The sequence below is a fragment of the Porites lutea genome, chromosome 5 (assembly GCF_958299795.1).
Source record: "Porites lutea chromosome 5, jaPorLute2.1, whole genome shotgun sequence".
NCBI classification, from domain to species: Eukaryota; Metazoa; Cnidaria; class Anthozoa; order Scleractinia; family Poritidae; genus Porites; species Porites lutea.
This window is the reverse complement of record NC_133205.1, coordinates 29,407,637-29,434,821: the sequence shown is the minus strand read 5'-3', so window position 1 is coordinate 29,434,821 and position 27,185 is coordinate 29,407,637. Positions and strand designations below refer to the sequence as shown.

At 39.6% G+C, this 27,185-nt stretch overlaps 1 protein-coding gene across 1 annotated transcript in view; it reads right to left on the bottom strand.

Annotated features, from left to right (window-relative positions):
* The window catches only part of LOC140938800 (uncharacterized), a 60,099-nt gene extending 35,694 nt beyond the window's left edge, over nucleotides 1-24,405 (bottom strand). Inside the window, exons 1-21 of the mRNA XM_073388328.1 lie at nucleotides 24,381-24,405; nucleotides 23,440-23,600; nucleotides 22,580-22,852; nucleotides 21,786-21,972; nucleotides 21,121-21,314; nucleotides 20,365-20,496; nucleotides 18,923-19,151; nucleotides 17,807-17,913; nucleotides 16,673-16,735; nucleotides 16,114-16,251; nucleotides 14,978-15,134; nucleotides 13,718-13,951; nucleotides 12,489-12,685; nucleotides 11,770-11,904; nucleotides 11,299-11,544; nucleotides 11,054-11,137; nucleotides 10,616-10,720; nucleotides 9,955-10,062; nucleotides 8,685-8,789; nucleotides 884-991; nucleotides 353-469 (exon numbers count right to left, since the gene is read on the bottom strand). Of these exons, the coding sequence (XP_073244429.1) occupies nucleotides 353-469; nucleotides 884-991; nucleotides 8,685-8,789; nucleotides 9,955-10,062; nucleotides 10,616-10,720; nucleotides 11,054-11,137; nucleotides 11,299-11,544; nucleotides 11,770-11,904; nucleotides 12,489-12,685; nucleotides 13,718-13,951; nucleotides 14,978-15,134; nucleotides 16,114-16,251; nucleotides 16,673-16,735; nucleotides 17,807-17,913; nucleotides 18,923-19,151; nucleotides 20,365-20,496; nucleotides 21,121-21,314; nucleotides 21,786-21,972; nucleotides 22,580-22,852; nucleotides 23,440-23,600; nucleotides 24,381-24,405 (3,105 nt within the window). The remainder of the gene's footprint in view (nucleotides 1-352; nucleotides 470-883; nucleotides 992-8,684; nucleotides 8,790-9,954; nucleotides 10,063-10,615; nucleotides 10,721-11,053; nucleotides 11,138-11,298; nucleotides 11,545-11,769; nucleotides 11,905-12,488; nucleotides 12,686-13,717; nucleotides 13,952-14,977; nucleotides 15,135-16,113; nucleotides 16,252-16,672; nucleotides 16,736-17,806; nucleotides 17,914-18,922; nucleotides 19,152-20,364; nucleotides 20,497-21,120; nucleotides 21,315-21,785; nucleotides 21,973-22,579; nucleotides 22,853-23,439; nucleotides 23,601-24,380) is intronic.
* Between the last annotated feature and the right edge of the window lie 2,780 nt (nucleotides 24,406-27,185).

Below are 27,185 nucleotides of genomic sequence, written 5' to 3'. Positions count from 1 at the left end.
GAATATTCAACTAACTTGGCCAGTTTGGTCAGCGCAAGTTAAATCCATTTAATTTCTTGCCATCTATAACGACAGGTAAGGGTTAACAGGTCCAATGCGATGACAAGGTCTTTCAGTGGAAAAAGAACTTTTCGATTCGATTTTGTAGGTTTACAGCAGAAATCTTCAAGCTTTTAAAAATCATATTACTCTAAAGCGATTTCCCCTTTAAGCTACAATTACAATAAATAAAAAGTGCAAGATGAGCTGTCTTCTCACTAGCTTTTGTAATTCATACTCAATAGAAGTAACTTTCCCATAATTTTAGCTTGCAATACACTAAACCGGTTACAGTAGGATGTAATATTCTTACTCTTTGGTCAGCCTGTGCGCGAAGAGACTTCAAACGCTCCCGCGCTCTTTCAAGTTCATTTTCTAGAGCCTGAACTTTAGCTTCAAGCGTTTTCTTCTCACGTTCTTGTCTCTCATTCTGCGAAGAAAATATCATTGATTGACATCACGACTTTCCTTGCTGATTTTGCTTCTAACTTTTCTTTCATTATATTTTTGGCTTTAGGTTTGTCTCTCTGTATGGCCGTGTGTATCTTGCATATCATCATCTAACCTGCGATTAGGCTATTTTTCCCGGGGGAGCACGAAAGTCGGCGGACGGGCAAAAGAGTTCTTTTTCCCCTCGCCTCCTAAAAAAAAGGGAAGAAAAATCGCCTGATCGCAGTTTATCATCGCATTTTTTTCCTTTTCACTTAAATTCAAAATAGGTCAGTAGCTATTTTAATTTAACCCTTGTTTTGCGACTTTTACCGAAATAAAAAAGGAAAACTGCCTCAAACATCTGATGCTAGGGAGCGATCAAGTCAGGATTCTGGAAAGACTCAGTACTCACCGCTTCATCAGCTTGTGTCCGGGCCTCCCTCAGTTTGTTCATCATTTCGGCAAGTCTGTCTTCCAGGTCCTCTCTGCCAGCTTCAGCGGATCTAATGGCTCCTTTGAGCTGAAAAATAAGGAGAATTAAAATGAGAAAAATGAAAAAACAAATAAACAAATAAAATAAATAAAATAAAAAAACTGTACAAATTTTATACTGATGACGTGTCGCTACGTAGATCAGGGTACTGCTTCCGATTGGTTGAAGCGAATTTGACTCGGGGCACGACCAATCAGAAGCACTACCAACATCTGGGTAGTGACACGTCATCAGCATAGAATTTCTAAAGTCCTTGACAAAAAATATTCTCTCCTACGCCTTTTAACAGCTGCTTCACACCGCCATCAAATCCGAACATGGCAGGTTTGACAAGTTTTGCCGACGTGTCCTGTTTGCGATGCAACAAGCCTCTTGGTTTCTTGGCTGGTGAAATTACGATAGCTAAATAAGGGGTTAGATAAGGGGTTTTTTTTAAATCAAGATTTAACTCGGTGACACCATCAGCTTGAGAAAGACAATTTGGAGGTTCAGATGAATATTGTTAGGTTGTCGAGAAAATATAAGTGACAAAAGCGAACACCAAATCATTTTCAAAAATCAAAAAGCGGCAAGGAAATAACTGCAAACGACACTTCAATTTTATTGCAGTCACTGAAAACGTCTTTAATCATTTGACACAAGAACATGCGAATAACAAACGTATGAAAAAGATTTACTTAGATATATCTTCTGAACATAACAACAAGCTTACAGTTACGAGTTAGGTTATATAACTGCCCTCGTTCATCAGGTGTTAAACTATATTCAACAATTCAAAAATGTCCAAAGGTTTGAAAATATCCTCCCACAACTGAAGAGCGGTTTGTTCGTCTAGATCTTTTGACCCAACAGCGGCCTCAAACTCTTTATATCCAGGGGGAGACAATTTTTTCAGTTCTTCTAGGGTCAACTTCTTCTTCTTTCGTTGATTTTCTTCGCATGCAACTGACGGTCCGCTACTGTTTTTGTTCATCGTGGAGCTTTTCTGCTGGCGTTTGTGAGTGATTCCAGGTATTTCGGGCATGTCTGCTCTGTTTTCTTGCTTGACCACGATCACAGTTTGGCTCGTGCTGTAACACGACAGCCTTCGTCCAAGGCCACGCGATAACTCAGTAGTAATAACAACCTCCTCGGGGCAAGGAATGGTGAACATATCTTGCTGCCAATGGTCGTTCTTTTGGCAACAAAATATCCTTTTGATGAAATCAAACATGTTGGAGTGTATTTTTCAGAGCCAAATAGTTGTTACTCGTTTAAATAACTTCACGAGAAATACTGAAGATATCCCCGACTTCAAAATATAGCGTCAAAGCAAACAATCAAACGTCATTCTAATTAGAGCGCCCGTCCTTTAAGTGCAAGGTCACATTAGTTACCATGGCAATTTAGTATCTGGTGCCCTTGCTTATACGTCATCGAGAACATGAGTGGTCATAGGGTGGCATAGTTCTCTAGTTCTAAGGGGAGAGGCCGTTTTCATCAACAGCGTTAAGCCAACTGTTCTTAAAAATACAACCTCGCTCACAAAAACTGATTTCAACCTTATTTCTCTCTGTTTAATCTGTTTTTGACGCCAGAGGGCACGAGCTGATAACCATGGAAAAATAGGGCAACACTAACCACTAGAGCTGTGGACATAAACACATGCAACACATACCCTGCACACTCACAAAAAAACATTTTTAAAGTTTAACGCAATCGGTTTTTAAACACCTCAAAATATAACAAAGCCTCCCCGCACAAATAAAGCTCCGTTTGACCTGGCAAATATATTCTTTATTCAAGTTTTAATTCAAACAATTAAGGCGACGAGGTCCGAGGTTGAAGCTAAGAACCAAAACTATCATAATATTAAAAAGAAATTCGCCTAGTTTTTTCAATAAATGCATGAGAAAGAAGGATATTCCCGTCTTCAAGAATAACGTCAAGCGGCCAAACGTAAGAAAAATCTGCGTAAGCTTCTTTCTGATAAATGCAGTTTTAAAAATCAGAGGTAACAAGTTAATCAGAAATTTAGGGTGGAAACACCTCGCCAAAACTATAGGAAGGATATCGCCGTAATCATCAATAACTGCAAGGGACTATTCCGCTTAATAATACAAGCGATCCCACGAGACCCGATGGCCTGATTTCAACGTTTTTCTTTCTGTTAAGGCCAGAGGAGATGAAAGATCAAGGTACGTTAAGGTGGGACAGTTCACTAAAACTAAGACGGATATCCCTGTATCCATCAATAACTGAAGTCGAGTGATACAATCGATCCCACGGGAAGCTTCTTTCTGATTGATTCATTCCTTGGCCTCAACGTTCAAAAGTTAATGACACCAATTTAGGGTGGGTACACCTCGTAAAAACTAAAAAACAATACCATCAATAACGTCAAGCGACGATTCAATGCAAGCAGATCCCAAGAGATCTTTTTGCAAGTTTATTCTTTATATTTCGTCCCATTCTTGACGCAAGAGCAAAAAAGTGAACAAAGAAATTTAGGGTGAAACAGCACACTAAAACTACGGGGTGTAAGAGAGGTATTCCTAAAATAACGTCAACTCAAGCAACCATTCTTGATCAAACAATCGCACCCAAGAGGAATGATTTGAACCTTTCTATTTCTATTTTATCCTGTTCTTGAATTGACATCTTCTCAAGGACATGAGTGAACATAAACATTAAGAACGGGGACAACTCACTAAACTTTTGATAATGATACAAAAAAGCATCTTCAAAATTGAACGCAATAAAAACTACAAATTCCACACGTCCCATATAAAAGAAAGCTTCGTTTAGCTGATTCAAGATTTTTTCATTTTTTGGCACTATTACAAGAGGTTATTACAAAAGTTCAACATTTCAAATGCAAGAAAAAATAGAACAACGAATTACATAAATCGTGAAAGGTGAAATTTGCGCAGTGACCAAAGGAGCTTAGGCTTTCGAGTCAGTCACTGCCATATGTAACTAGCTGGCGTACGTAGACATTTACATAAAAACTACAAGTAAAAGTACAACGGAGAAAGGGAAATTAAAAGTGCATTAAGTCTTAGTTACGATTATATAAAAAACAATAGAAATGATTACTGGTAGTGTGGGCAGAGAAATCAAATTCCTTATTGCGTATTTAAAAGGTAAAGTTTGTATTGCTTTTCAGCTCATGGATGAGGTATAGTCATTCCATGGGCTTTTGGAGGCACTCGAATACCAGGCGATCACTTACTCACTCGATTCTCATTAATTTATTCATTAAAGTCAGATTAAACACTTTACTCTTACCTCCCTTACTTAGTATTACTTTTGTTCCAGGTGCCTTTTAGGCATATGTTCGGCATATTCTAGAGGGCACTAGTAAGGCGTACATTCTTCCCGACACATCAATTTAGAGTAACCAGCCGAAGATGGGTTTTGTATAAGTGGAAATATTCTAAAGAACACTGACAATATCATGACTAACACAGGCTTGTCTGCCTGTGAATGAACCGTCCAAAAAGATATATATGTTTTACTTTGATTATTAAACTGTCTTTGCTAATTCAATTCATCCATGAGCTCGCTCCTAGGAGCCTTTGATTTAATTCGGAGGGAATGTTTTCCCAGATTTTAGATCCAAAAACAGCAGTTCTATTTCAGTAAGGGAAAAAATTAAACGATATCATGCATCTTTTTTGCAAAAGTTGTTTTTCTACAGAAAATGGACTCAATCAACCCGAATAACATATAAGGTAATTCTTTTAAGCCAGTGCGCTGGTTTGGCTGAGTTCCAAATAAGATTCAAAAATTAGGGTTGATACAAATAACCTGCAGATGCGGCAATAGTACAAGCTTGCCTTAACAAGAAACTCCTACAGTAAATTTTTTTTAATTTTTTTTTATTTAATTTATTATTTAAGCTAAATTTACATCACACAAAACGTATACATATTACAACTTGACGAAACAAACAAAAATAGCTGAGGTTACATTTATGCTTGAATTCGCTTAGCTACTTACAATAAAAGGAAAGGACGGTGAACGGTGGACGGCTCAACTTTGCAGGAAACATGGCTAAGTCAAAGCAGTTAGCTAGAGGGTAAGAAGTGCAAGCAACAAATTTAAATAAGAAAAAATTTCCATTTGTTTGAAAAGACGGTGAGAGAATTACAGCGGAGTGCTTCTTGTTTTTCTATATCAATGACGGAATTTAGTTTGCTTTTAAAAAGAGTCATGGAGGAAGACGTACCTGCGAGTTTGCTCGAGTATATATGATGTCTCCCAATAAGAAGAACGGTAGAAGCCGTACAGTGGAAAGCGATTGTGATTGTGTAAATTTTTGGCCACCTTCCAAAATTAATAGGAACTGCGCTTAAAAAGAAAAAAATAAAACGCGCCTCTGCCCTCAAGTCTTTTACTGGCAGATCCTTAGTATTGTTATCACTAAATTATAAAAGGCTGAGAAAACACTGAAAAATACTCACAGGCTTTTCGTTTTCGGCTGTTTGTAATGTAATACAGACCATGCCTATAGCAGCTATATTTACTTAAAGTTTTCAATGTTGGGAAAGGCATATTTCATTTCTCGATTACATGTTAAAATGATCTCTGCTCACTGAGGCAGGAAAACAGTTCAACGCTTGAGAAACGAAAAAGATAGATTAACATTATCTTTTAACAATAAGCTATGAATTATCTCTATGGATAAAAAATATTTGTTGTGCATACTCAATTATACTTTGAGGTCATTCAACAAAAAAGCAACGCAAAAATAATATTACGGCTTATAACTGTCGGATTTATTTAAGCAATTTTCGAAATTTCAAAAATGTCCAGAGATTTGAAAATATCCTCCCACAATTGAAGAGCAGTTTCTTCGTCCAGATCTTTTGATCCAACAGCGACTTCGAACTCTTTATATCCAGGAGCGAACAACATCTTCAGCTCTTCTAGCGTCAACTTCTTCCCTCCTTGACTTTCTTCGCATGCAACTGAATGTCCGCTACACTTTTTGTTCTTCGTGGAGCCATCCTTAAGGCGTTCGTCAGAGATTTCGGGCACGTCAGCTCTGTTTTCTTTCTTGACCACGATCGCGCATTGGCTTGTGTTGTAACAGGGCAACCGTCGTCCTAGACCACTCGATAACTCAGTGGAAATTACAACTTCTTCGCGGCAAGGAATGGTGAACATATCTCGCTGCCAATGGTTGTTCTTTCAGCCACAACAAAATATTCTTCGGATGAAATCAAACATGCTCTGCTGAAGTGTATCGCTCAGAACCCAACATGATTGAAAAGAAATTCACTTACAAATTCACTTAAGAAAATACATCAGAAGAATAGGCCGGATATCCCAGTCTTCAACAACAACGTCAAGAAGCCATTCATGATAAACGAACTGCGTAAGCTTCTTTAATTTTAATGCCGTTCTGGAAGTCAGAGGTCACGAGGTAACCATAGCAATAACCTCGTAGAAACAAAGAAGATATCTCCAGGATATTCATCAATAACTATAAGCGACCGCCCCTTCTAAATAATAAGTGCTCCCACAAGAACTGATTGCAAGGTTTTTCTTCCTATTGAGTCCAGATCTTAAGGCCAGCGGACACGAGTGAAATTCACTCACAAATTCACCATCAGAAGAATAAGCAGGATATCCGCGTCTTTAAGAATAACGTCGAGAAGCCATTCTCTCTTCTAGGATCAACTTCTTCTCAGCTTGATTTTTTGTCCCAAGGAACAGTCTGTCCGCTACACTTCTCGGAAACCTTTCTTCAGGTCTTTTTCAGTGATTTCAGGCTGGGACCGTCTGCCCAGATTTCCTGCTTGACCACGATCACACACTGGCTTGTGCTGCAATTGGGCAGCCTTCGACCCAGGCCACTCGATGACTCACTGGCAATAACAACTTTTTCAGGGCAAGGAATGGTGAACATATCTCGCTGCCAATAGTTGTCGTTTTTGCGAAAACGAAAAACATGCTGAAGCGATCTCGTTTCGTTCAAGAAATGTTAGCATGGTTGAAAGAAATTCAGTTGTTTAAAAGAAAATCAAGCGATCCTGCACACGCCTAACAATATACTGGCGTCAAAAAAGTGTTATTTTCTTTTTCTTTATTAATTTTTTTTTCGCGTTGCTCGCGTTTTTTAAATCAAGCGGCAATAGAAAGCAAGTAAATTTAGGATGAGAACAACTCAATTAAAGCCGATATTGCCCCTTATGGACTAAATTTAAAACTTAACAGCTCATTAAAGCTGTTGCCATAACAAGGAGTAAATGTTAAGGAAAACTTGACGCAACCAAAAGTTAGTTTTAAAGTTTTAAAAACCAACATATACAGTTCTCAACATGCAGACAATGCCTGGTTTTAATACAACGGTTACGATCGCTAAAAAAAAGGTTTAGCGACAGTAGGGATTGTAAGGATCATATGAAAAGAACTCCCAGGGGTGTGGCTACCTGTGTTCCAGGAGGCACGCTCATAGCTGAAAAAGGTGCAAGCGCCAATGAAACTTCCCTATCACTGCTTTCAAGACATTTTTTTAAAATAAGATGCAGTTTTTCTTTTCTTTTCTTTTTTTTCAAATTTTGCAACACCCGAACACTGAAAGATTTGAAAGATCTTAGCTTCTTGCTTTTCTTTTGAGTCACATAGATCGAGAGCACGCTTAGGCCGTATCTCTCCTCCTTTTTACTATTAATTTCATAATTTTACTTTTTCGCACACTGCGCGTGGCTCGGAGGAAAGAAGGACGAACGCTCGCGGTCTATACAGAAAGGGCTCCTTCAAACAAAGAGATGATAACCAGATGCTCAAATTCATAGTTACGGTCTTGACAAGGCATATGCTATTTCGTGGACAGGACTGGACTCGAAAAACAAGGACTTGTTAAAAGAGTGCGGCATGTAAAAAGAGAACCTGCAAAATCATGGACTTGTAAAAAAGGACTTGTAAGACACGGACTTGTAAAAAGGAGACTTAAAAATAACGACATGCAGTGGTCCAAGCACAACTTTTTTCAAAGTCGCCTTTTGGCTACCTAAAATTATAAAATGCTCGATGAAATATCGGTCGCCAGAAAAAAGGGACACTTTGTGAAACACTACATGAACGTTTAAAAGAATCAAATTGGATGCCCAAACGTTGCAATCGAATTTGGAGGTGCACGCGACATCTCAAAGCTTAATACCCAGACAACCAGATTTAAATTAGGCAAATTATCAAGAAGACAGAGCATAAATAATATTTAATACAAAGTGGTATCTCACTTTAACTTAAAAAAACCATAAACACCATTTACTAGAAAAACGCATCTCGCAAAATCTCGGGAATTTCTTGGAAAAAGCTTGGCACATGACAGTTGAACACAGGTCGCCAAATTGGCAACTTTCACGGTAATTTTAGTCGCCAAAATTTTTTTCTACTCGCCACGGCGACCAAAACGTGGCACCTTGGAGCACTGACATGTTAATATGTAAAAACCGGAGTTAAAAAAATGACTTGTAAAACACGGACTAAAATAGAACTAAAACAGTAATGGCGGTAGTATCAGTGGAATTTCGTTTAATAGGACATGACAAAAATTGAAAACAAAACCATAACAAGAGTCTACTTTGTCGCTGGAACGCATCGCTGGAACAAATCCCAAAACATCGGATGCCTCCTTGTGTTTGTCACCTTTAAGTTTCGACAAACCGTTCGAGCTGCCAGTACTAATGCATTAATCGTAACAGATAAGCTAAAAACAAAATGTTACCTTCTGATTATCAGCTTTCACTTTTCCAAGTTTGTCCTGTAAATGTTGCATTTCATCCTCCATGTCTCTGATCTTGGCTTGAAGAGGGGCTCTGGCACCGGCCAACTGCGAAGAAAATCTTCCAGTCAAAGAGTAATTGATAAAATGAATGTCTGATCCACCAGTTTTGGTGACTCTGATCAATTTCCTATACCCACTATATGAACACTGGCATTACATTTTGCAGGATTATCACGACGTTCTTGGGACAGTAACTCAATTCTATTGCAGTGCTCAAAATAACGGCTGGTCAACGGACACCATCTTGCCAAGATGACCATTTTGGTATGCCGGTCATTTTAACCTGACACTTAGGTAAGTGACAAGAAAAATACATTTTTACACCATTACGTTTCAATAGGGAAAACATCTATTTTCCCTTCATGTTTTTGCTTATTAAGCTGTTACGTTCAAGTCATTATCGCGTTATTTTTGACATTTTGACCAGTCAGAAGAAAGACATGACAGAGCTAAAATTTCTTTGGCCAGTCAACTTAACCGGCAACAGTGCAAATTTACTTTAAGCCCCGCACTAAAAGCCTGTAATTTCAGGGTGCTTCAAAAAGCAGTGCTATCGTTAAACAAATGCCTGGCTGTTCCCCCTCCACTCCCCCATACAATGTGCAAACACAGGAAAAATTGTGGATACACAAGTTCAACTTTGTATTTGGGGTGTAAGGAGGGGCTGGGCATTTGTGCCGTGCCGCCCGAAGTTAAGGGGGCTATGTCACGCTACGTCACGCTATTTGTTATGTTTTTTTGTGTTATTCGAGACTATTTCTAGGCATCGAAACTGTTTCCTTTCTTGTGTCGTAAAGAATGGCAAGGATGGACATGGAGTGCAACTTGTAAAAGTTGGCCTTTTAATGCTGTGCTTGCAAAAATCACCAAAAAATATTATGGTTAGTGCTCTCCGATGAAATTTGTTTGACATTTACTTCATAACCCTACAGGAGCATTTTGTGAACGGGTAAAGACACCAAGTAATGATTTCAGCACAGAATTGACCTAACATTCACCTAAAACAGCAATATCACCGTGACATAGCTCCTTTTACCAGCCTGATCCCAATGTCTTGCCCTCTAAAATATCATAATGAGTTCCCCCCTTTAAAACTACACATTTTTCTTAAGCCTAGCAATCTACTGAGAACAAAGTTAAACGATGTCATTACAGTCATTCAAGTATTGTGACATGACTTTCGGGCAGACATGCTCTTTAAAAATCCTACCTCGTCCTGTAAGCCATGTCTGGCCTTGTGAAGTTGATCATTAAGCTCAGCTATTTTTTTCTCTAGTTCGACCATCTCTGCTGCATGTTGCGCTTTCTCTCTTTCAAGCTTCCATAAATAAATAAATAAATAAATAAACACATACATACATAAACAAATAAATACTGGAAATAAAAACGCAGCATTGTCAACATCAATTCTCACAATCTCTAATTTCTGGCGTGTAATTTGTACACCCTGTTTTTCATTTTGACATTGATTTTTAGGGAAATTTTATAGGTTAGGTTGCGGGTTAGATTACCGGGCCAAGATCAACATTCAGGGTCTTTAACAACTGAGAAATGAAGTTATCGCCATTTGCCCTCCAAATGTCTAGACCTTCGCGTGGCTCGGATCACCAGTAAGAAACAGCATTCCCGTCCTCCAGAGGGGAGACGTTAAATCAGTCGACTAGATTGGCATACCTCCGTGCTAAATACATACACACTTCAATAAAGTTGGTTTTTATTTTACTCTTGAGCTAAAATAATCTTACATTTCGTTTGCATCGACTGTTCAACTCAGCTCCAGTCGTGCAACACACAGAAAAACAAAGAAAAACTACAGCAACAACAACAACAACAAAACCTGACCACAAATTTAGATGTATCAGGTAGTATACCTCATCTTCCAACTTTTCCTGTCGTGCAAGCTTGCTTTTTAATTTTTTCAATTCGTCTGCCATTTGTCTGAGTTTGGCGTCGCGGTCTTCTTTATCTCCAGCAAGCTTGAATTATATAAAAAAATACGGCATTACTATAAGTTCATTAAGATAAACCAATGAAAAATAGATCAGTGTAAATAAAAACAAACAGAGCAGCTGACAGGTTTGACAACTGCAACCTGGGGTCAGTTTAATAAACCTTTTACTAGACATAGTCTGGCTATTACTCAGTTTGGTTCTGATTTCTGGGAGTGAAACGGGAAAAAATGGAGAAATACCCTGGAGACTACGAAAAACCGAATAAACCTGTATGTTTAAGTAACACGCGTCTATGTTTGTTTAAACTGAGCATGTCTGGCGACAGAAGCCGCTGTCCTGAATCCTAACAGTCCTTACCTGAGAGGCTCGATCTCTAGCTTGCCTTAATGCTCTTTCCGCATCCTGAAGTCTCGCTTGCAAGCCTTCAACTTCACCATCAGGCTGCAAAATTAATTTTAATTTATTTCAAAAGCAGTGGACGAACTTTCGAGAGAGAATTCCTCCCAATGATGTTGCCTAGTGTCAAATAAGATTCACTTCTTCCAATGTTGACGGAAAGTAGAACGGTGTTTCCCCCAACATCAAAAAAGAGAGCTACAAACCTGCCTACGCCTTTCTCGGTCCAAATCCCTCATCAGATCAATGTACTTCTGATGCAGTTCAGCAAGGGCTCGACCCAGATCATCATCATCATTAACCGGCTCACGTACAGCGCTTCTTTTTCTGTTGATGTCTCCCTTTAACTCACCCAGCCTCTCCAACACCTCGTCTTTGTCCAACAGGTTTTCAAGATTACTGAGTTCATCTTCAGCGTCTCTCAGTCGCTGAGAGAGCGAATTATTATCTGCCTAGTAAAACCAAAGCATCGAACAACTCAGAAACGAAATGTAGCAGTAGCAATAAGGGCTTAAAAAGTAATGTGATATGGTTTTTGTTTCAGTGACATCTTAACACTGATGACCGACCAAATTAACCAAAAAAATTGTGTTTTCTCTTGAGCCGCTGCATCTTTCGATAGGTTCGGTTCAGATGCACCATTTCAATTTCTGATATTGTAGATGTATGCAACGTACCGTTAGAGTATCGACCTGTGCAGCCAGCTCCTTCAGCTGTCTGTCTTTCTCCCCGGTATTTCTTGCAGCTTGTAACGCTTTGTCGACTTTATCTTGTTCCCTCTTTAAGCGCTCGTCTGCTGCTCTGCGATCATCCTTCACCGAAAAAGAAAAAAATAGTTTTTCCAACACACTAAGTGCAATTTAAATTCCACACGAGAAAAGAACATCACTTTATTCACAACAAACAAAATACAAATAGAAAGGGAAAATCAACAAACCTAGCACTTAAACCTTAACACACTTCTGTCGAATAAACTTGTTTTTTTACCAACGAGGAATGAGCGAGAGGGTAGGTAAACTTGTTGCACAGTAAGAAACCAAGACTGAATCACGTGACAAGCGTGAAAACTGATACCCTATCTCGTCCTAAGGTCATCCGACATTTACCGTATGAGAACTATATTTCTTGCTCGTCCGACAAAAAATCATTCGTTTCTCAAAGAGGGGTTTTGTCTTTCGGTTTTACCCCTAATTGGCTGAGAAAATGGCGAGCGTTTTATGGACAATCAAATCGGGTAGAAACCACCGCAACGCAATTGTGAAATTACTTTAGCATAGCAATGTGATAGTGCATTTTTCAGCCTGGTGAATACAAGAGAATGATTTTTACTTCAGACATTTCTTTGAAAACCGCAGTAAGACCCAACTTCCGCTTCTAAGAGTGCATGGTGTCAAACCTGAAGTTGTTGTTTGAGTTTGTTTAGTGCGTTGTGTAGCCTAGCCACTTCAGCTTCAGCTTGCTGTAGTCTGTTCTTTGCATCAGCTAATGCTGGTTCAAGCACCGTCCCCTGCGCCGCTTGGGCCTCAACATCTGACAAACGGCGCTTCAGTGATTCACAATTCCTTCTCTCCCGCTGCAATGCGTCTTCATTCACTAGAAAAGAACAAAAGATGAAACCTCATGCTAACAACAAAATTAAGTACGCTCTTCAATTACCAACCATAGCGGAGCAGTAAAGCTCAAGCGGTATGTCTTACCTAGGCAGGTCCACTGCACAAACACAGGGTACCCACCGAAAGTAGCGGATTTCAGTTAAAGATTCTTTAGACCTGCCACAGCCTTGCTTGTTGCAAACTTTTAACCGCTGTATCGTATTGGTTTTCCGTAGTCGCTTTTTTATGAGCGAGACCTTAAGAAATTCATAATTTGCGCCCGACTATAACCTCCTGTGTCACACAGGCCCTAAAACGAGACACCCCGACATAGCGGACCTCGTTATAATGATGGCTACGGTTCAAAGAACGATAACCTTCAAATGATAGAGTTCGAGTGAATGTATGGAATAGGGCCCCAATAGAAAGAACTCAGTCTCTTGGCCGGCAGCTCTACAAGACTGGGATAAATCGCCACCTCATTAGCCCGCGCTCAGGGTCTTTGAATAATAGAGGGAGAAATGCTGCCTTAGTTCAGGCATCCGCAAGACTTTGAGGTCTTCTCGTATAAGTACGAAAAACAGCAGGCCCCGTTCCAAAGCACTGTCATTTAGTCCGACTCTGTGACAACTAAAATAGCCATCGGGACATAACAAACCTTTGGTACTGACCGCCCTACATTCCTATCTCATTTCACATTCAAATTACGGGGCAATTACAACTCGTTACTTCAGTGATTCTAAACTGGGCAACAAGCAGTCTGGCAAAATCTCCAACACAAAGCGCCAAATTATATCTGAAAAGTACTGAGCAGCCTGAGAAAACAGCCGACATTTTGGGACGTCAACAACGGTTTCCCCGCGAAATGACGTCCGAAGAACGAGCGCAGAAATTCCACACTGATGACGTGACGCTACCCAGGTCTGGTTAGAGCTTCTGATTGGTTATGGCCGCTCTGTTGTCTCTGTGTTGATCGTGACAGCGGTAAACTCAAAGAAAGACACAGGTATGAACTGATAAACCAGGCACTCACCTTTTAGCTGTTGTTGCAACTTAGCAATGCCGTCTTTCAGTTGTTTATTGTTAGCTGCCTGTGCCTGCATGTCTTTCACTCGCTGAGCTAACATGTCTTTTTCATTCTGAAGCTGGTTTATCTGTCTCGCCTGCTGCGCCACTTGTTGTTTCATGGAGTTCAAGTTGTCATTCAAGTCATCGATGATGTTTTTAAGTTCTTCTTTTAACTTATCCTGGCCGCCGTTTGCTTGCCCTAGAGGGTTACACAAAAGAAGAAAAAAGGCAAGAAAATGTACCTCTAACTGTAAAACCTTAACGTGCTGTAACAAAATGCAATTCCTTTTTCATACAACTTCATAATAAATTATCAACGCGCGGATTACTTATCATTTAATAGCCAATCACCAGCCAGTAACTAAAAACACATATATTCAATTGCGCCTTGTAATATCACAGTTAGCGTCATTTAAATAATTAAGGGCGGTTTTCCATTGACGATAGCAAAGGAAAAAGTAGCAGGAATCCCTAGAGAGTAACAGAGCTTGGGAATGAAAATCATAGCATTCGTGGTTGCACTTTCTATAATCGAGGCAGAGTTTGTTGCACGTATTACCTTTGAGCTCTTATTGGTTCATTTGACTGCCTGTACCTCCTGTGACTGGTTTTAGTCTCATGATACCCGCACGACAATCGCTTTTTAGGTAGACTGCGAGCAGTCCCTCAGGATGGTCACGCGAGCGAGGAATCGAGCGAAGCGAGCGAAGCAAAAAACAAGAAGCCAAAGGGAAGCTGGGGAGGAGGCCATTTCGCTCTCTCCAGTCCTGTCGAGCTTAGACTCGACTGACTGAAGAGGGACTGCTCGCAGTCTACTTTTTAGGCAAAATGCATATGCACGTGTAGCCTACGTCGCACAGTCTAAATACCCGTCTATATCGAGTTCTCAATTAAGTCTTGATCGAGTGTCGAGTCCAGCGGCAACGTAGGCTAATGGATATGACCCGAACTTCCCAAACTATCAGGGGGACCATACAGAGATGAGAATAAAACCAGGCGCCGAATCTAAAGGTCACAGTTTCCCATTACTTCTCTCAACGTCTTTAAAGTGAGTCTACCCTGTTTATTCTATCCGTCATTTTGGTCGATGGTACGTACACTTTTTCCTCTTGTTACAATTCAATAGAAAGTTCTGGTTGCGTTCGACTGCTATTTGCAAGCTTCCCTATTTCTACCCGTTTTCACGCAAGTGTAGTGCACATGGAAATGTTCAAAAGCATCTTACTCAGGGCAGCTAACTGTTCTCCTAGTTCCCTGACAGCTGCCAGCTCCTCCTGTAGTCTCTGCATTGCTCTGTCATGATCCTGTTTCAATTTACCATATTCACCTTCTAACTCGATCAGCTGCTGTTCTTTTGCCGCCAAACGTGACTGAAGATGTGACTAGATATGAAAGATGCACACGGTTACTCCAGTATTACTACTATGTCCCAAACACTGCCCAATAGAATAAGTAAGTATTGACTTCGTCAGTTAGACGTACATAAAAGGTGAGTAAACGCCTAGCGTATCGCAACAATCGCGACGAGACCGTACTCAATCGCGTGTTTTGTTCATTCTACTACAGTACCTATAAACAAATAGCACGGTGACCAGGAAATGCCAAAAATCGCTCACTTCTGGCAGGATGCGAAAGTCTAAGGTATGGAGTGAGTGTGAAAACTACTGTAGAGTGATACTGGGGAGAACCAGATCGACACGCCTGGAGTGTGTTCATTTGAAAACCGCTGGCATTAATACGTAGTATGGCAAAGTATGTCTGTCTAAGCATAGTTATTAGAGGAGACAGCTGGTTATGAAAGGCGGCAAACATCAATGATAAAAACAACAGTGCTGCAGTTTATGTTGGAAGCACCCTGAAAGTGCACAATCCTTTGTTTTCTGTTGGCAAATTGTTACGGAATAAATTAATGCAACGTTTTTATTGGTTAATACAATCAAAATGATAGGAATTCTTTTGAACGTTGTGCACTTTCAGGTCCACAAAAACATATAACAAAGGAGTCTGACGGGTTTCATAACCATTCCACTCAATTAACTATGGTCTAAGGTTGAATCCCAAAATTTCATCAACGGAATCAACATTGAATTACACACAAGCAATGCAGAGTTTATATGTACGCTGATTTGCACAGGTGGTGTAAATCGTTTTCATCCGAAAATTGTAGCGTTTATAGATACACTCTTCCCTAGTCCCTGTACTGCGTCTTCCTAGGCCTTCTCGGTCAATGAATTTCGGTCACTGGCGTATCCGAGACAAACTCGCTTGGAGCACGTGACCCGAAAGGCATCGGCCACGCGCAATAATGAGACCTAGGGACTAGTCAAGATACACCCTACACGACCCTACACAGGTACGTACATAGGCAGGATCACTTGGAGGGGTATTCCTAAGAGTCTGTTTGAGCTTCTCTGTCTCAGCTTCTCTCTGTCTCAATTCATCTGCTATGTTCTTCATTCTCCCTTCCAATTCCTTTGCAACTTCTTGAAGTTTTCTAATCTAAAATAACAGAATTCATGCACTTAGAAATTTAATTATTTCAATGGTGAAGTAGTTTAGCAGTGAGAGTAATCCCTTGGGACACTTACCAATCATAGGCCAGAGATTGGAGTCACGTGTTCGAAAGGTTTGAGGTTCATTGTTTTTCACATTATTTACGGAAAAGGCGCACTGACAAAGAGCTCTGAAAGTAACCACGTGTTTGAAAAATGATATAAATAACAAAAATTCAGTTATTACAACAGAGGGTGTGTGTGTCTCGAAAGCGTTTGCTACTTTGGTGACCAGTCATCAAAAAACAAACCCATAACAAGCAATTTAAGGGATTAAATGGAATTGCCTTTCCAAGGCTGTTCTTTTGGAGAAGATATTAACAATAGATTCAGGAAGACTATTTCTAGTCCCTTGATAATATACTCACGTAGTTGTTCTTATCGGCAATTGCTTCAACGAGTTTCCTTTCTTCGTCTCCCAATAGCTGAGCCTAAAGAAGCAAAAAGGTTTAGTGTTACCTGAGGAATGTTTAAAAAAAGTGCACGCAAAAGATATTCCTGCTTTTCATGACAGATAATTGTTAAGAAGTGTCTCCAACCCTAACCCTCATCTACACGTAAGCAGTTCTTCAAATATGTACCCGTATGGAAATTACAATTGATTGTACTTAATATCAAGTTTCCAAGCAGCGAGCTGTAAGCATTTCTGCACATACATGTTAGGGCTGTTACCTCATCGAAAGCAAAAAAATTTGACAAACAGGAGTTCTAGAAGCTGTGAAAAATATCTTCCCAAGATTTTCTACAAAATCCTTGCAATCATTTAAGACAGCCAATCCTTATGATACGATTTTTTTTTTTTGGAGAAACAGAACGACGGCAAGAATACGCAAGTACAATTTGATACTTGAGAAACTGAAGTAAAATACAGGGGTTTCAATAAGCACCGACGACCGACGAAACGCGTCGGCTACTTTGCTCAGAGTAGTCGACTACTTTCTTCTCCGAAAAAGAAGCCATTGGTTTTAAAAATGTCGTAAACAAAAAATATATCATTAAATCGGAATTAAAACGTAAGTTTGTTGTGATGTGCTTTCAAGGTCCACTGATATGTTATGCTTTAGTTACACCAGAAGCGCTTCTGGTTACACAATCGCTGTACTGTATTTCAGTTAACTTTTCCCACGTTTCTTTGTAGGTTTACGGAGAATTTGTTTATGTGCAAATGTACTTAATTTTGAATATTGATATTTGTTCATTGCTTGTAACAATTGATTGTGTGGCTATGAAACCTAAATGAAAGCTATATTTTCTTGAATGAAAAACACGCTCTTCTGTTCACAATTTAGCCCCCGGAACACTGGAAATCGCATTTTAGGGCTTTGAAATTCCAAAATTTTCTGTTTGGAGCACGCCCCAAGATCCCCCTAGAAGGAGGGGACTAACGGCCCCTTGTTGGTACAGTCGGTTACCATATGCAAACCATATGCTGGCTACTTCAATTATTATTGAAACCCCTGAAACTACATTATTGCTGATAAAGAGAATTCTGTTTATCATACCTGGTCAGCAATAGCTCGTTGGACTTGAGACAGTTTATCTCCAGCATCCTGAAGTTGTGTTTTTTTACGGTTGAGCTGATCTGTCAACTGAGCAAGAACCTCTTCAGCTGCAACCCAAAACTCACGTAAGTTTTTAGAAGATACAGATACCGTAAACTGCTGCTTTTATAAGCCCTGGACTTAGGACAGCGTATAAACGGACAGGCTTGAATCCCAATCCGGGGGAGAGGGGTGCTATAACCGGAATAAAAAAGCTGGCGAATCGAAACAAGCTATGGCAGTGCTGATCTTAATGCGTTTTACATTTACTGGGTTTTCATTTAGCTTCCAAAACAGACCGGGCGCTTTGGCGGCGGGGCGGGAAAAGGAATGAGAGCTTGCAACTACGTCTCTGGAATTTCAATTCCACCTCCAATTTCCCTGTGGCTCCCCGACGACTGAGCTGTCAGATTTCCGCCAATCAGCGCGAAGAGGAAACGAGTGCGAATGTAAACAAGCATTGAAAAATACGTGCGAAGGGTAATGACGTCATTACTAATGTGATCTCCGCCAATCAGCATTTCGCATCGACTTTTGCGATGCAGATATTCAAATTCCAGAGACGTAAATGAAAGCTCTAATTCGTTTTCCCGCTCTGGAGAGCTTGCTCGCAGGCTAACTAGAGGGGCCTTATAATTGGATGTACTTTTAATTGGCAGGTAGATGGGCCCGTAACTGGAAGGGCTTGTAAGTGGAGGGAGGAGCTTATAAGCAGCAGTTTACGGTATAAACGGAACGAACGGACAAATGAATGGCGGCATTAAAAGATGTTTCTCCCCTACAGCTGCTTCTACACCAGAGAAATCTCGACAAAGCTGTCACTCAAGTATGTAGCACTCGAGCATTACTACATTTCCACTTACATGTACGTCTTGACTGACATTGGTTCATTCGTTACTTTTTTGCAGGATCACCGGTGCAAAGAATTTCTTCACACTGTTCAAAATTCATTCTCCCAAATTACAATGTGCGACCAGCTATTGCTGTTTCGGAAATTACGTTTTCCCGGTTTGGTTAAATACAAAGATATACACTGGTACTATGGGATCTAACTCACAAAACCTTCGGAATGCCTACCTTGGTGAATTTCTCTCTCTTTGTCTTGCAAATCAAGGAGAAGTGATTCATGCAACTCCTCTTGAAGCTGTTTGTTTTGCTCATTGTACCTATCACTTGGTCTTGAGCCCACGGTCATAATTTGTGCCTGTTGCCCACCAGTTACAACGTTGGATTGCCTAGCAAATTTGTTGGGTTTAAACCTTGCCTTTCCGATATAAGGGCTTTCATCTTCTTCTCCGTCTCCAAACTACAATTTAAAAAGAAGAAATGAAACAATTACATGGACTAGTTAGTGTCTGTGGATCTCAGGCCAATGATGGAAGCGCTGGGTTACCCGAGGGCCAGTCGTCGAAGCACTTAGCTACACAGGTATCCCTGGTTTGAAATTTGATTATCAATATCTGGAACGTGAGCAGTTGAAAAAAAACATAGTTAACAGGGGGTTCCCAACAGGTTTTTCAGGATTCGGGATTTGCACTATTTGAAGGCCGCGACTCAATTCGGGGGCGAGATTTGGGTTGTAATTATGATCGGTATGAGGATTTAGCGATTTTAAGAGCGGGATTCGGGAGAGGTTTTTCAGAAGAACTGATCCGGTAAGGAAAGGAAACTTTTTTTTCAATGTTGCAAAAATCTCTTTCACGCAAAAAAATGCCCAAAATTTCCTCGACCCTTTACGTGTCTACTCACTTGTCCGGTTCTCACGAGACGAGGTAATATCAAACCTCTGCAAGGTACGTTTCAGTAGGTATGTTAGGGCCGGATCGGGATTAGCCGGTAATAACCGTCGGAATTACGGGATTGAAGGAAAATTTGAACTGGAACGACGCGATTGAAGAACCCTACTTTATTGGCCTACCCTCTTAACATTGGAAAATTGACCAGAAAACCACGCACAAAACGGCAGAGAAACAGTCATGGAATAAAAAAAAAGTAATCAACATTTCTATTTTACCTATTCCGAACTAAGGCTACATGTTCTTGTAAGTCATGCATTATTATAGTCATGTAGAGAAACATTGTTGATTAGCACTTTCTCTTTATCTCTTTCCATCCAACTCATACAGTGCATAAATAGTCAGCGAAAGAAGAGGCAGAGGCGAGGGGCGTAGCCAGCTTTTTTTTCTTTTAAGCACGAATTGTAGAAGTTCTGAATAGGCGGAAGGGGTGGTTGAGGACATAGAAGCAAGCCAATGTTAATGCTGACCTATAAACAACTACAGCACAGCTCTTCTTATTTTCTTGATAATGTTGCGCTAAATGAGTAATCAGTTATCAACGAAGACTTACAAAGTCAGCATCTGGAGGAATATCTGACGTGATTTTGAATTTTTTATAAGAGCTCTGCCTGTCTCTGAAATTTGCCTATGATTTATTTCCGGTAAGCTACTTATTTTTAAATGGGCCAGTACAGCTAGCTACATTGTAAAAGTTAACAGCTAGCTAAATTATACAACTACCTCCACTCCATCAGGCAGGGGTAACATTCCAAGATGTTCAAACTTGGCATCCAGTTTATAAAACGCAAGTTCCTGCTCCAGCTTGAACTGTTTCTCACACGCTTTGGACAGTTCTGCTGTCTTGCTTGCTAACTGGAATTGAAAGAAAATAATGTGACATTGGTTAACGACAGCAGTTTACCATTGAAGTAAAAGGTGTGCGGAGGTTACACTTCCCAGAGCCATTCGAAACAAAACGCAACGTAGGTTAACAACCAGTAGTTTTTGTCAAGTTTTAAGAAAGGTGTTTGTGAAATGATTAATTCTTAATTTTTCCTTTTATAGCATAAATTATGATCTTAATCTAAATTAATTGAGATAAAAAGGGTTAACGTATTTATCTGACTGAAAAATTAGAAGCAACTATCTCCAGCTTGATAAAAGTCCAACTGACTCTCTAGTGTTCATTAATTTGAAACCTTTAGTCGCAATTACAAGAGCTAGACTATTGCGCGACTACGGCTAACGGGTAGCATGAATTTGGTTTTCTATTAGCTTGAGAAAACAGCCGACATTTCGCGACGCCACCACTGGTTTCCCAACGGAAGCGCTTCTGATTGGTTGAAGTAAATTTCCCAGTAAGAAGCACTACCCAGATCTGGGTAGTGACGCGTCATCAGTATGGAATTTCTGCGCTCGTTGCTCAGACGTCATGCGCGGGGAAACCAAAGGTAGCGACACGAAATGTCGGCTGTTCTTCTCAGGCTAGTTTCCTACCAATTCTTCTTTAGCCTCCAACTGCCCGCGAAGTTCTTTAATCTTCAGTGACTGGTTCAAGCTTTGTTCCTGTTGTTCAGAATGAAGCTTTTTTAACTTCTGTAACTCTTCCAAAGCTTGCTGCTTCTCCTGAAGCAGTGAATCAAAGTCTTTTTTGTGGCGATTTATTTCATTCTCCAATCTCCGCACTTCCTCTGTAAACAAAGTAATTTTATCAACTTCTAATAGATAATACAGATTCTACTGACTGATCTCCATACATCCGCTTAAAGTATTAGTGGAGAGAATTTGATAAAAGATCAAAGTATTTCTCCTCTGGTGATCATTTTATCAGTTCTCCTAACCTTTTCTCCTGATGTTGTATTTTTGTTTTGATATTGCAATAAAAAAAAATTGATGTTAGTGACTCTGACTTAATCACCGTGACTTGTGACTACCTGATTGATTAATACCCATAGTCCATCATGTATTAGTGAATAATAATAAGGGGGAGGGAAGGGGGGGCTTAAAAGAGAGGGAGGCTTATTTACTTCCTTCCCCTGAAAAGGGAACGTGTATTAGAGAGGGAGGGCATATTTGACATGGGGGGCTTAATAGAGGATTTACGGTACTACATGTATGCAGTGTGTGAAAGAACAGCTGCAGGTGAATATAAAAATATTTACCTTGGGCAAACCTTTCATCAGCCATAAGTCTGTCATCCTCAGTGATTTCTTTGCCATCCAACTTTGTTAGCGACCTCAACTGAAATATGACAAATTGCTGACTATGCTCCATAAGAGCCATAGGATTACCTTCCATTGAGAAATTACCCAGATCTTGCAGAGATCTTAGTTTGGTGACCTCAATCAACTGCAAGACAAACATACAGATTTTGTATTAAAGCTGATATTGGTACATTACTCAAAAAAATGATACTGATTGAACATCATTCAATAAAATCTATGTAAAGATGACAAGCAATTTCCAAGTAATTAATAATTCTAGAAAACTACTCATAAAAGCTTTTGAAGCATATGCTAAGGAGAATTTGGAAGGTGAAAGTACATGTTATTGTGTCTAGCATGTCCCAGTATCAGGAGAATTAAAAGCAAATCCAAGGCGCTGAAAAACAGAGACTGGCATCTTTCTCTTATCTGTGAGCCTGACATATTTTACCTGTACATTATTACAGTAGAATTTTGATTTCTAGAACCCTGAAGGCCCAAGGTTTTACAAAACTACTTTATAATAATATGCAAACCAAAAAGGAAAGTGGGATTCTATGGTACATGTAATGAAGCAAAGTTTCTTGTCTAGGAACACAAATAATGCAATGACGAACCCACCTACCCCTCCCCTAAGCCATCATTTTTCCCTACGTGAGAAGTAAGTGTTAATGTTAGCTTAGGGGAGGGGTAGGTGGACAGTTTCCCAGGAACCTAAATTGATCTAGGCCTTATAGTATACCGATACTTACACTGCCAAGTTTGTTGTGTGCAATATGAAAAACTTGTAGCTCCCTAAGCTTCTTAAACAAAGAGGAAGGTAGACTTTCAATGAGGTTTCCACTGAGATTTAGCACTGTTAAGTGAACAAGACAGTCCAGTCCTTCTATCTTTGATATGCAGTTACTGGCCAAATGAAGTTCTCTTAGTTGTGTTAGGTTGTCCAGTCTTTCTATTTTTTCAATCATGTGATTATTCAAGTTAAGGTGCCAAAGCATCCTCATACTTTCCAGATTTTCAATATACTGCAATGTAAACAAAAGTTCATATTATATTAGCCTGTGAATACAGCTATCTCTCCTAGCTCTTCGCCACAAGGGACGTTTCGCAAGGAAGGATGTCTGTACCTCAGTGACAGAAATTGCATATTGATGACCTAAAATCTGTCCAGAATCTGCTCAGGAGCTCTGTTTGGTGGACGTAGTAGTTATAGTGTTTTAGCTATTGTTTACAAACGACAGACAAAAGACAAAAGGTCACAAAGGCCAAATGCAAATGCGATGAATCTACTATGTCTACTACAAAATGGTCAATATTTGTGGAATACATGTATATTCTTCTTTAGAAGAAGCATTCGATACATCAAATGTTTGTCATGGAGGATGCTTCCATTTGATGGAACCTCCTCTCTACACCTGTCCAATGAGATGCAGCCAAGTAATGTACTATTCACTTTATTTCACTCAAACATATCACATTCACCACTTCAACCAGTCACACAACTTAACAACTTGTACCACTTGAGTCTTTTACAATACTCAGTTTTACAACTTGAATGAATGGTAAGTATTGGACGTACATGTGCAGACTGACGTGTCATATCAGGACCCACCTTAATTTTCTTGTTGAGTTCCTTGCCCAATGTAACATGTAAACTCGTTATCTGTGTAACATTCTCCTCCTTAGTCAGTCTCTTGATTAAATTCTCAGTTAAATAAGCAACACCAGATTTTCGTGGACTGGCTGTATCTTTAGTTGGTGCTTCATCCGAATCTAAAAAATCGCATCAATATTTCATTATAAAAGTACTTTATCATTGTCATTATTTGACATCAAGCTGTTGTTACATCTGTGTCTCTTTAGGTACCACAGACTGAACTTTTATTAGCAGTCTTTCAAATTATTTATGTATTCATTGTACATTGTTTATGTTACAGGTCAAATTTGATTTCAGGTTAATTTTGATTTAACCTAGGTTGATATATCCTTTGTATTCCTGCCCTAGAAGACAAAGGAAATTGAGAATCAACACAGGTTAAAAAATATTATTGTAACCTGAAATCAAATTTGACCCGTTACATTTACAAATACAAAAAACTTTATCAACAATCAATTCAAAACTTCATCTTTGAACAATCCAGGTTTGACAATGTAGTTTGATAGACTGATATGACCTTTCTAAGAGTGAGATGGAGGTCAGTTTAAAGGTAAAGAAACAGCTTTTTAAATGACTGGCTTCTTTGGCAAGGACTTAATCAAAAGCTACTTATATGGGTTTTTGAAGTTCAATTGCTAATCAACATCATGCGAAGTCTAGAAAATTCACTTGTCTGTTTTTCAAATTCACAATCTGCAAAATATTTTTTCTTTTGGAGCGGTATTTGACCACTTCATTGGACTAATGTAAAGAGAATTTGAATAGACTTGTTTTAAAATGTTCAAATGCCCAGAGGGATGCCTAGGAAGAATACTGAGGTTTCAAATTGATCAGTGAATAACAGCATCTTTGGCACAGACTAATGCTGGCACTGCAATTCTGCCCTGATCTCTAACCTATGAAATCCAGGTTACTCCGCATACAAGTTTTGTCCAGAAACTGATATTTTCCAGTTGTTAAAGGGCAAAATCAAGTCATTAGGATGCTGCACACTGCTTGAGCCAAACCCTGGTTTGAAATGAACTTCGTCCACTATTTCTATCTCATCTCTCTTAGTAGGATAGCCAGTCAGATTGTGCGTTTGTGATAGAATTCTATCACAAATGCACAATCTGATTGGCTGTGAGAATACCATTAATTTGCGGACAGATATATGAAAGTCATGTAACATACACAATAAGTGGCATACATTGTACATAGCTACTGTACCTGTGTAATGTCAAGAATGAGTAAAAAGCAAAAACAAAGCAAATGAACAGAGGGTAAATAAGGGATTGCTGGAAAATAGTGCAATTACCTGAGTAAAATGCAAAAATTATAAGCATTAGGTCATCTGCATGGAATCGACTTGGTAGAGGGAAGCCGAAGATGGTGAACTTGCAAAACTGTGAGTACCTCAGTCTGGAAAATTTCTAGCTACACCCCTGACAATACATAGTACTAGCACTGCTAATGTTTATCTTAAAGAAATAACAAAAGTAGTAAACTCAATAACTTGCCAAACTCCTGAAGTGACGACCCATTATCTGCACTTCCATCCTGGGGATCTTTTGTGTACTTTTGATAAGTTCCGTTAGGCAAGTCGTTGCTTCTTGGAGATGGTAACTTTCGACTTCTAGAGGCCTTTGTCGGTGACGCCATCGCGGAATAAACACAACAAACGCTATAAATTTGTCCCGCTCATAAGGTTACCAAGGTGCTGTCAACACTCAACTGGTGGTATTTTGTTCTTTATCGACGGTTATGACAGATTTGCATACAAGAAGACGGCAAACGCAAGATAAATATTTCTCTCCTGCAAATTGATCAAACTTGAACCAACGCAAGCCCACGATGGGTGAATAAACAATCTTATTCACTTCTGATCTTGAGTGTAAACAAATGACCATCAGACAGCTGGGAAATGAACAAACGCATGAGGGCGGGTTTTTCAAATTGTCGCTTCGCTAATCCACCGTAAAATTTATACATGCCATAATATTATAAATCTCCCACTCTGTGAGGAAGCAATGAATAGCAGAAGGCTTGAATTCCAATGAAATGGCCCTGAGTATTCTGAAGAAGCTGACGAATCCTGAAGAAGAGAAGAAACGAAGAACCGAATAGCCCGAAGCGTCTAAGGTCGAAGAGAATATATATTCCCATACATGACGTACGTACCGGCAGAGAATAAGAAAAACATCCTGGGTGGGGACGGGACGATTTGCGCGGGGCTAAGCAAGGCTAAGCCACTTGTGTACAGAGGGGTGACCAGGGGGGTAGCAACCTGTACGCCCCTGCGTACTTGAAAGAGTAGAGGGTGAAAACAAAAACAAATAATAAAATAAGTTACGGAAGTGAATAGTGAAACTAAAGCAAAGGATAAGATAGGTAAAATATAATTATTTTACGTTCACAGTTTGTCTCAATTCATTTATGAACGGACTGTTTAATTCATAGTTTTACACCGCATGTCGGCTTCCAGAAAAGAGACGTGATTCATTGGTGGACCGAATCTTCAATGATATATTTAGAGAAACGGCGAATTTAGAGGGGCGCAAATAGCAAGACTGGATTGTATAAAGAGTAAACGCGTTGTTTTCACTTCGGCCTGTGTTCGCACTAGACTAAGTAGGGCACGTTACAGCAACGTAAGGTGCTTTGTCGGTAAAAAATAATGTGGCAAATAGCGGCAAAAGAATGTTAAAATCACTCAATTGCAAATAAAAGTCTGGGATACCACTAGATTGTTGGCATAGGCGCTACGGTTACAGTACAGGACTCATAAATATTTCGGACTCAGGATTTCGGATTTATTACATCGCGGGTCTTTTCGGATCATTTCGCAAGCCTTCTTTCTACTAAAAAGGCATTCGGATTCCCAACAATTTACACCAATCGATAAATATCCGGGGTGGCTTTAGCAACGACGATGGCAACGAGAACAGGTCAAAAAGCAGAAAGTTTTAAAAAGTTAAACAACCTTTGCATGCCGGTTAGTAGCACGCTTGTTGGTACATTTCCTTCGGCTGTCCCCGCACGACCACGACGTGAAATTTTATGGGACGTTGTTTGGAGCGGGTGAAAGTCTGAACACACGATGATAAATTTTTCTTTCTCGGTTCAAGCTTGGGTGAGGTTCTCAAGGATTCAACTCTAGTGAAATGCACCTACATTTTCCAAGTTGGAATAAACGCGGAAAATAGTGACGTAACAGTTATTTTAAAGCACCCTTTATTCATGAACATGACACTTTCAATTGGTTTTACCGGAAACTCTTATGATCGAAGGAAGAAAAGTATCATGATTATATTTATTAGAAGAATTGTTTATTCTACAAAACATTGCTTATTTAAAAGTAATTAGATACATAGTATTCACTTTCGATTTCGGCCAAAAAGACGATAAAGAATTTTTTCAGATTTCTAATGTACGTCATTTCACAGTTACCTCGGCAGGGACATTTGGGGAATTGTGCGTGCCTCTGAAAAAATCCTGGCTACACCCCTGGTCAGGTGTAACCAAAACCAGGGCCGAGTTGTTCGAAGCTGGGTTAAGATAACCCAGGGTTAGTGCGTGATTTGAATTCAGATTTGAAAACTTAAAAAGCATTTCAGTTTTAATTCTTTTTGTCTGCAAGTTGATGATTGGAGGCTCTTAAAATAACAGAAAATTATCCGAGAAAATGCTTTTGAACACAACGAAAAGAAACCCGGGTTAAG